General features: G+C 41.7%; 1 protein-coding gene across 1 annotated transcript; it reads left to right on the top strand.

Annotated features, from left to right (window-relative positions):
* The first annotated feature begins 2,019 nt into the window (after positions 1–2,019).
* Positions 2,020–3,342, top strand: LOC110876590. Its single transcript, XM_022124758.1, has one exon. It carries the CDS (start codon positions 2,020–2,022, stop codon positions 3,340–3,342), a length of 1,323 nt encoding a protein of 440 aa, XP_021980450.1.
* The last annotated feature ends 7,686 nt before the right edge of the window (positions 3,343–11,028 follow it).

The raw sequence follows: 11,028 nt of genomic DNA, 5'->3' as shown, positions 1-11,028 counted from the left end.
CAAAACAGGTTCCATAACATATACATTACAGATTATGCATAAATCGCTAAAATAGCTTTCTGTTGACTTTTTAACCGCACGTTTGACTCGATAATTGACATAGTTAGAGTGGTGATCAGGGGGAACCATTTTAGAGGTTTAATACCCACATAAATACCAACTCAAAACTACTTTTGGTTCGTCATAAGACTGAACCATTTGCAAGATATTGCAATGACAACCGTTAGTTACGACGGTTGCGTTTATGAGCTATAACTATGGAAATGTGGAACCACAAAGGTTGAATTACTTACAGAAGCTTAAGAGAAGACTTAAGAACACAGGGGAAAGCTTTAGAGCTCTTGGAATGATTAGAAGAGTGAGTTTTGATGTTGTGAATGTTATGAGCACAATGGTGCTATTTATAGCCAAGAACAAGGCCCTAAATCATTACACAACATGCTACTACTGATCATGATGATGGGTAGATGTCCCCTGAGTGATATGGGTCAATTGTAGGGTGCCCATGCCTCATTGATTAAGGTTTGATCGTTCAAATGGTCCAAAGGCCAAGTAGTTACAACCATTCTGCATCTGGGCACTTTACGCGGCCCGCATGGGAGTTCCATGCCTTTTTAACGCGGGTCGCCTAAAGTTCAAATATCAGACGCGAAACAAAGGAGGCTCGCGGCCCGCCTCAACTTATGTTTAAACCTTACGCGGGTCGCCTAAGGTTAAGATTTCAGGATTTTTAAATCTTTTTGTAATTATTACAGAATCTGGCCATTAATAACGAAATCTTTCGTAATGATTTGCCTGACCTTTCGGATTTGAAGGGGTAACTTTGCGGTTTGGCCCTCGGTTATTTACCGATAGGGGCCTCGTGTTAATTACCCGCATTATTAAGTCCCCGGTTTATTTATTAATTATTCTGAAAGCCTTAACTTTCACTATTGACGCTTTTAACCCTTCTTCTACGAATTCGATCGTAACTTTCTTGTTTCATATCGAAACTTCGCGAAATTCATATATATTATTTTAGTGAGGGTATAATACCGTTACAAAGTCTTTGGAACGTTAAAGGGTCACTCAGAGGTATTATTAAACATGTTGACACAGTTAACCCCTGTAGTTTGTAATCTCTCACTTTCTTCCGCGTTTTGTTTTTGTACGATCTATAATTTATTCGTTTGAAGGTTTAAGCATTATTTAGGGATACTATACAGTATATTCACCCTTGTTGACATTTATAACCCTCGAATTTATATACTTTCAAGGTTTGTCAAAATTAGTCCTTTATTTATTATAGATGCCACGTGTAAACAAATGACACGTGTTAACACATCATTGGACACAAAAATTCGAGGTGTTACATGGGTGCACTTGCCCATATGTGTGTTTAGTGTTAGTGAATATCGTGTTTTATAAATTTAAAACTTGGCTAAAAGTGTAAAAAGGGGCTTAAATACTCATCAAAAATATAACACACTTCACGCACATCAATCCACAAAACAAAAGCAATGGCAATGACCCACTTGAAACCTTCATGACAGCTCTCAGACAGATGTCCTCGGAGGAGAGAGAGGATCTCATTACAGGGAAGAAACAAAAAGGAAAAGAAAAGGAGAAAGAAAGTCAAAGTGATGATACCCTAGATCAGCCTTACCTCCCTCGGGACCTGGCTGAGATTTCAAAGTTCACCAGGAGGATCGCTGAGGCACCCATGCCCCCTAAGACGAAGCTACCTCCAAACTTCGACAGGTATGATGGAACTAGAGATCCGGAGGATCATCTCCATGCTTTCAAGGGGGCGGGACAACTGGGACGGTGGCCCATGCCAGTTTGGTGCCATATATTTGTGCGGACCCTGACGGAGGGACCAGGCTCTGGTTTGACAGGCTTCCCCCCGGAGGGATTGACAGCTATGATGAGCTAAGTGAAAAGTTCCTGAGGAACTTTGGCCAGCAAAGAAAAGTGGTCAAGAACCCAAACGAAATCTTGCACATAAGGCAGAGGGACAACGATCGGATAGATCAATACATGGAAAGATTCGTCAAGGAAAGCATGAACATCAAGGACGTCCTAGAAGTCATGAAGATCAGCAGTTTCATTAATGGGTTAAAGCATGCACAATTATGCGAGAAGCTGGGAGAGGAGTTCCCACACTCGTTTGAAAATCTCATGGACAGAGTTAGAGCCTTTGTCAGGGGTAAGGACACAGTCAGCAAAGCTAAGGAGATGGACACCCCACCCCGAAGGGTCAACCCAGCTGCAAAACCTCCCGAAAAAGGTACACCTTACGCAAGAAAACCAGCTTTTGATATAATGTTGCATGATAGAACGAGGCCCTCGTATTCCCCATATAGGCATCGGGGGAGAGGCCCATCCCCCTACTCTGACAGCTTCACCCCTCTCACCAAAACCCCAAGCGAAATACTGGCAACTGAGAGGGTGAAGAGTTCCTTCCCAAGACCGCCACCCATAAAGCCAGGGCCAAAGGCACAACCGAACGAATACTGTGACTTCCACCAGGGGTTCGGTCACAAAACTGATGATTGTATGTATCTAAAGAGGGAAATAGAGGCCGTGGTGAAAACAGGTAAACTGGCCCATTTGGTTAAGGAAATTAAGGAAGGAGGAGGGGATCGCAAAGGGAAAGATGTGAGGGAGCTTGGAAGGGCAGATGTAGACATGATTCGAAGGAGGGATGAATTTGATACCACCAGAAGTGTAAAGGCTAGAATTCTGGGCTCCCCAGACCGCATGAAAGCTCCCATTCTGATGCCATACCTGGAGGAGAACGAGGTGCAACGACTCCCCCTTAACATTTCGGCCATAATAGCCGGCCATAAGGTGGCCAGAATACATGTGGACGGGGGGAGCGGGGTAGAAGTAATATATGAACACTATTTTCTCAGATTTGACAGGGATGTAAGGGATAGGCTTGAGGAGGACTCTATCCCCCTAGTGGGTTTCAACAACAGTGTGTCACACCCCTTGGGAAAGATCAGACTCCCATTTATAGTAGGGGTAGGAGATCGTGTCAGAACTATAAGTCTAACCTTCACAGTAGTCCGAGCACCCTCAAAGTACAATGCAATTCTAGGCAGGCCTGGGATCGGTGATTTGCAAGCACAGGCATCAACCCCACATGGAGCTTTAGGGTTCCAAACGCCAAAGGGCTTTCCAAGAAATGAAAGATTACATCTGCAAGCTCCCAACCTTAGCTACCCCGGTACCCGGGGAGGATCTGCTTTTGTACTTGTCTGCTTCGAAAACAACCATAAGTGTGGTTATGATGGTGGAAAGGGAAGGGAAGCAGATACCAATATACTTCATCAGCAGAACCCTCAAATGTCCTAAGGAACGTTACATGCTCCTGGAAGATTTAGCTTTAGCTCTTGTTTTCACGTCCCGGTGGCTCAGAAGATACTTCCAAGGACACAAGGTTACCCTAATGACAGATCAACCCCTCCAAAAAGTGCGAAGGAGGCCAGAGCTATCGGGTCGACTGGCTAAATGGGCAGTCGAGCTAGGAGAATACTCCTTGGAATTCAAAGCCAGAACGGCCATGAAGGGACAAATACTGGTCGACTTCTTGGCGGAGGTCCCTGAGGATGAAGAAAAATAACTTTTAAAGTGGGAAGCCCTGAAGAGGTATGAGAAAGAAAAGGAAGACAAGACAGTGTGGAAACTACTCACAGATGGGGCCACCAGCGAAGAAGGTAGCGGGGCGGGCATTACGTTGACCAGCCCTGAGGGGGTTGAGTTAACCTATGCCATCAGGCTGGACTTTGAGAATACCAACAACACCGCAGAGTACGAAGCCCTTTTAGCAGGGATGAGGCTAGCCAAAAAGATGAAAGCAAAACACGTAGAGGCTAGCACAGACTCACAGCTAGTGGTCAAACAGTACCAAGGGGAATATGAGGTGATGATTGTCGTAAGGGTCAATCAAAAACCTAAATAAGCTACGTAGATAGTGTAAGTAGGGTATCGTATCCACAGGGAATTTGTGGTCAATGTTGTGTTTTTATCTAAAAACTAAGTTAACTAGATTGGGGGTTTTGTGAATTTAATTGTAAAAAAGTAAAGAGCTAATTAGTAAAGTTCTAATCAATACGAGAAAGAATAACCTCTACCCAGAATCCCAATTACCCGTTTAACATCAAAACCTGTTTAACGATTCAAAACACCACATAGACATGGCCTCGGAATTAATGAATCTGATTAGTTATCAAGGATAGTTTTTAAGATTCACTATGCAACCTAATAACCCGTTTAATTGTATCAACTACCCACCAATTTACTAACCCGCTAACAACGCAAGAAAGTTGCCAATACGCTTAATAAACGACATGTAATTCAAACACTAGAAACGTTTACCATGAATCCAACACAAGTGGTCAAGCTGTACCAGTTATACGAATCCGCAAACAAGATTTAATGCAAAACAATGTAAAAGTTCATCCGGGTAGAAGTTATAAGAAGTTTAGCCGCGCATCGAAGTCATCACAGCTTCAAGATTTTTTAGAAATTGATCGAGCATGAAGGACTTTCTTGGAAGATGAAAGATGGTGAGAAAAATCGCCCCAAAAGTGCTCCTAATCGTTCCTGGCGGCTGCTGATTGAATCCCCCAGTTCGTATTCGATATATGACAGCTGTGTATATGGGCTCCCCCCCTTTAATAGTGATGAAAATATATTATATATACCTAATGTTGGCCGACTTCCATAAATAATATGGTTTTGTGCAAGTCGGCTAGGATTTAAGTAAATGAATGTGGTTTATTGAAAGATAAAATGGATTTAGAGATAATAAAAATAATGCTCAATTCATCCCTTGGTTTCGAACTTTGGGCCGTTTAAAAAGGATTTCTCGTAAACGGATTTTCCGCACGTCACGGACCAATTCATACCACCCCCAGTGTGTCGCGGGGATCATTATCTTGCCCGACACGTTCCGGTTTTGACCGACGTAACTTGCTTTCTACAGCGGGTCGCGGAACTATCACCAACATCCCCCCGCGTGTCGCGGGCTCGATCCAATTGACTTCCTTTTGTTTTTCATCTGATGTTAACTTGCCAAGCTCGTATTTTCAACTCACCTCTCTCGTTTAACCTCGTTTATACCTGTTTAAACCACGAAATACCATAAACACTTAAATATATAAACATAAAACATTTAACATGTTAGGTTACTAAATCTAACACGAATAATTATAAATTACTACACATTTTAACCCGACATCACATCCCCACACTTATCTTTTTACGTCCCCGAAAAAATTATTCGCAATGGAATCAAAATCAAAACAAATGGCTTTCAATATATTTAATTATTTTATTAAAACAAATCACATCACACGTTAACCACGACTGTGAATATATGGTCCACTTAAACCCAACCGCCGGTTTCGAAGCCCTTATTTTCGATCCATAAGTTCAAGTAATATATAGTCATCTATGGATCCCACACTCAAAAGACTACAACTCCACCTATTCCCGTTTCAAGCTTATGAGATTAAAAGATTTATAATCTACCGCCTTATATAAAAAAAACTCTTATATTATTCCGATTAAACTTTATGATGGATGAATGGATGATATTGTGAGCTTACATGCTTTTGTGTACGATCAGTTCAGCGGACATACGCCATATGAGTCACCATCCCCATGGTTAATGCCATAAACTTCACGTCTTCTTTTTTTTCTTTTCTTTTTTTTTACATGTGCTCAGATGAATGGAAGATGAATGGATGGAATTTTTTCGGGCGCCACACTGTTTCGGATTTGTTTTCACAAAAAGAAACAGGTGTGCCAATTTAATCGGAAAAACTTATAAGTTTTTTACTTATAACGTACCCCTTATACTTTCCACAGTTTCAGCTTTATCACAGCTCCTAAGGCGAGAACCCACAAGACGCCTATTTTAAGTTATTTTATATCAAGCCTAAGGAACCTCTCAACCGGCTGGGCCTACCCACATATCCTAAATTAGACGCGTGACCGACTGTTCATTATCTCTTATATATAATAATCAAACGCCAATGAACCAATTATATCTATCATCTTGCAATGATTGCAAAAACTTTCTCGAGACATTTTCAATTTTTTTTTAATTTTTGATTTTTTTCAGTTTTTTTATTTTTTTTTATTTTTCACACACGACTGACAACTGACATGACTGACACGAGACACACACTAGACGCTGGTCTCCCATCCCCACACTTATTTCCTTCATTGTCCTCAATGGAGTGAGAAACTATTAACACACTAAAACATAAATAAAAATACATAGATAAATGGAACAGACTCCCCTGATTTGACGCGGTAGAATCTTCTGAGCCTTGTTCCACAGCAACCATATAGCATTTCATTCGCGGCTGCTTCAACATGGGATGCTTGTCATGACGATAGGGATCCCCGGCAACGGCGCCATTTTGATGACTGTTGATAGGGTCAATCAAAAACCTAATTAAACTACGTATATGGTGTAAGTAGGGTATCGTATCCACGGGAATTTGTGGTTAGCGTTAAAGAAAATTAATAAAAACTAAACTATCTAAATTGGGGGTTTGTTTTTCGTTTTAAAAGAAAACACGATTTGTCACGAAAAGTGTTATCAAGATGAGAAGAAGTAACCTCCACTCGGAATTCCGAATACCCGTTTTAATATAAAAATCCGTTTTCTGATTCAAAACACCACATAGACATGGCCTCGGAATTAATGAATTTGATTAGTTAATAGGGATAGTTTTTAAGATTCACTATGCAACCTATAATCAAACTATATCCCTGTTTTTAAAGCGTCTCTCAACTCAAGACCAGACTTCTCACAACTACCTTCAACACCCCTTTTTAACAAAATCAAATCAAACCCCAAAACTCTCATAATCTGAGCTAAGCTCAGCCTAAATTTGAATTTTCTGATCCATCTCTATATTCAAACCTCCCTTTAATCTCATTCACTACCCACATGAATCCCACCAAATAATTTTCCAAAATTTCAAGAACACCTCACTAATGTTTTGCATAAGCATAAACAAAATATAATAAACTTTAATACCTGGATTCAAAGAAATTATGAAGCTTTAAGTGCTAATCAGAGATGGATGCTTGTCGATCGGAGGTCGACAATTGTGATGGTGGTCGGACGAAGGTGGGAAATGGTGGGTATACGCCGGTCGACGGTGGGGAAGGTGGAGGGAGTAGCCAGCAGTTCGGGGGAATCGGAGGTGAGAGGGGGTGGTTGGCAGTGGTCGCCTGCGGTTAGGGTGACCGGTGAGGGTAATCGGTGGAAGTGTGGGGAGGGGGATCGGTAAGAGATGAGGGGAATTGATGAGGTTATTTGACTCACTTGCATGTTATGACTAGAATATGAGAGGTACAATGGTTTTTTAGGGTTAAAAAAATTAAATCCGGAACAAGTCCGTAACGTGTCACGCTAGAGGGGTGTGACTCCCTCACGTGGCGTGAGGGAGTAGGTTTTCCAGTGAATTCACTCTTTTTCATGGCTTCAATGCCTTAGAAAAAATTTTGTGTTTTACAATTTCAACTTCCAACACCCCCCAAACGAATCTCCTTGGTAAATTTTCAATAAAAAACATACCTGAGCTTTTCTTTTCGTGATTTCTTTCCTCTGAACTACCTTACTTCCCTGCAGCACTCCGAAAACATAACGAAAACAACCGAAATTTGTGCAAAAATGCTCCAAACATTGATTTTTCCGCGCCAAAATTCTTATATAATCTTAGAATCACTTTGCCCTACCCCCCAAATGAGTGTGTGTTGCCCTCAACTGAACACAAGCTTAACCAAACCTCCTGATTTTCCCCACGCTTGAATTACGGCACAGCGAGACTCGAAAACTCACAGAAAATAATCTAACTAACTACGAAAGCAAAAAAAATAAATACAAACGAACCTTAGGCTGCCTCCTATGAGCGCTAAGTTTTAGATCTTCAGCCAGATCGTACCTGTGTGATTACTCAACGTATTCGCGGAAGGTGCTCACGTATAGCACCTCCACGTTTTTCCCAGGACCGTTGATTTCTCGAGCATTGAAGTACGGCTTCAGTCTGTGGCCGTTCACCATTTGACGGATATGATCATCAAAGTCCTCAATCTCAAAATCACCGTGTTTTCCAACCTTGGTCACACGATAAGGTCCTGTCCACTTACTCTTCAGCTTTCCAGGGAACAGTTTTAACCTGGAATTGTATAACCAAACAAGCTGGCCAACTTCAAACACTTTTGGCCTAATCTTCACGTCATGCACTTTCTTCATCTTATCCTTATATGCAGCAGCACAGTCGTAAGCTTCATTCCTTATCTCTTCCAATTCTCCCAATGTCAATTGTCTCTCCTTACTTGCAGTATCATAATCAATGTTAACCTGTTTAACTGCCCAAAATGCACGGTGTGCAATTTCTACCGGCAAGTGACATCCTTTTCCATAGACCAATCGATACGGTGTTGTTCCAATCGGTGTTTTGTAAGCCGTACGATACGCCCACAAGGCATCATCCAGTTTATTGGACCAATCCTTGCGGTCGGCTCGCACTGTTTTTTGTAAGATTTCTTTAATTTGTCGATTAGAAACTTCAACTTGCCCACTCGTTTGAGGATGATACGGGGTGGCAATTCGATGATCAACACCATATCTCTTAAGGAGTTTGCCTAAGTTAAAGTTTTTGAAATGAGACCCCCCATCACTTATGATCACACGAGGGACTCCAAATCTCGAAAAAATGTTCGATTGAACGAACTTGCAAACAACCTTATGGTCATTGGTCTTGGTGGCAATGGCCTCAACCCATTTAGACACATAATCCACTACCACCAAGATGTAGAGATTTCCGAACGAATTCAGGAATGGGCCCATAAAGTCAATTCCCCATACATCGAAGATATCGACAACAAGGATTGGCTGCATGGGCATCTCATCCCGTTTCGAAATGATATCCATTTGTTGACATCGCAAACAATTCTTAGCATATTCAAACGAATCCCTAAACACTGTAGGCCAATATAGCCCACATGATAGCACTTTTCATGCCGTTTTCTGTCCACTGAAATGTCCACCACACGGGACTCATGCACCAATGATAAAACCGATGGAATGTCTTCATCCTCAACACACTTCCGGATAATCTGATCAGCTCCCACTTTAAACAGATCCGGTTCATCCCATATATACTGCTTTGCTTGTGAAAGAAAGTGTGCTTTACTAGGTCTCGACCAATGATCTAGAATGATACCTGAATGAGCATAATTAGCAAAGTTAGCAAACCATGGTTGAGTATCAATAGTAAGTAGATGCTCATCTGAAAAGGTTTCCATAATATCATGTTCAGGTCCTTCAATCTCGTTCACCACTCGTGACAGGTGGTCTGCCACCACGTTCTCGCTTCCCTTCTTATCGCGTATCTCCAAATTAAATTCTTGCAATAAAAGGATCCACCTGATAAGCCTTGGCTTTGCGTCCTTTTTCTCCATAAGATACCTGATTGCAGAATGATCAGAGAAAACAATCACTTTACTACCACAAATATAAGGTCTAAACTTATCTAAAGAATAGACAACAGCAAAAAGCTCCTTTTCCGTGGTGGTGTAATTCAACTGAGCATCCGCGAGAGTCTTGCTCGCATAGTAGATTGCCACTAGTTTCTTGTCAATTGTCTGTCACAAAACTGCACCTACTGCATAGTCACTAGCATCGCACATTATTTCAAAAGGAAGTTACCAATCAGGGGATTGTAGGATGGGTGCTTGAACTAACTTTTGTTTTAGTGTCTCAAAAGATCTTTTACAATGTTTGTCAAAAACAAATGGGACATCTTTTAACAAAATATTACACAACGGTTTAGTGATAACTGAGAAGTTTTTAATGAACCGTCTGTAAAAACCGGCGTGTCTAAGAAAGGAACGAACGCCTTTGACACTTGTGGGTGGTGGTAAGGTCGAAATTACTTGGATTTTAGCGTGATCTACCTCAATCCCCTTACTCGAGACAACGTGTCCCAACACGATGCCCTCCTGAACCATAAAATGGCTCTTTTCCCAACTTAATACCAGGTTTGTTTTGACACATCTTTTTAGCACTCGAGACAATTGTTCCAAACAGGCCTTCAAAAGATGTGCCAAAGATTGAGAAGTCATCCATAAAAATCTCCAAAGACTCCCCGACCATATCTGAAAAGATACTCATCATACACCTTTGGAAGGTGGCCGGGGCATTACACAGTCCAAACGGCATTCGCCTAAACGCGAAAGTACCGTAAGGACAGGTAAACGTGGTCTTTTGTTGATCATCAGGATGAATAGCAATTTGATTATAACCTGAATAACCATCAAGAAAACAATAAAATTTCTGACCTGCTAGTTTTTCCACAATCTGATCAATAAAGGGCAGTAGGAAGTGGTCCTTTGAAGTTGCAGCATTTAACTTCCTGTAATCTATGCAAATTCTCCACCTGGTTACCGGCTGGGTGGCGACTTCCTTACCGTCTTCACCTGTAACAATCTGGATGCCCGCCTTTTTAGGCACCGTCGAACTCACCCAAGTATTGTCCGATATGGGATAGATGATCCTTGCATCCAACCACTTTAAGACTTCCTTTTTCACAATTTCCCGCATGTTTGGGTTCAGTCTTCGTTGAGCATCTCGAGCCGGTTTTGCTCCCTCTTCGGTGATGATCTTATGCATAACAATGGATGGACTAATCCCCTTGAGATCAGCGATTGTCCACCCAATGGCGGCCCGGTTGGCTATCAACACCTCCATCAATGCTTTTTCCTGTTCAGTTGATAAATGGGAAGCAATAATTACCGGTAGGGTGTTGTTGTCGCCAACGAAAGCATACTTCAAATGCTTTGGCAATGTCTTCAACTCGACTTGTGGAGGTGATTCAAGTGATGGCTTCAATTGAGTATCAATATGATCCGGTAAATTCTCGACTTGATGTGTCCAAGTCGGCTTCAATTCCCTAGCAGCCATCACCTCCAACTCTTCTTCCGCATATTCCAATTCCAAATCTGTTTATG

The sequence above is a fragment of the Helianthus annuus genome, chromosome 9 (genome assembly GCF_002127325.2).
Source record: "Helianthus annuus cultivar XRQ/B chromosome 9, HanXRQr2.0-SUNRISE, whole genome shotgun sequence".
In the NCBI taxonomy this organism is placed as follows: Eukaryota; Viridiplantae; Streptophyta; class Magnoliopsida; order Asterales; family Asteraceae; genus Helianthus; species Helianthus annuus.
Note: the sequence above shows the minus strand (reverse complement) of the source record. Positions and strands in the feature narration are given on the sequence as shown.

What these genes read in the sequence shown, in the direction of transcription:
- LOC110876590 (XM_022124758.1), top strand. Translation starts at nt 2,020, where the DNA reads ATGGAAAGATTCGTCAAGGAAAGCATGAACATCAAGGACGTCCTAGAA.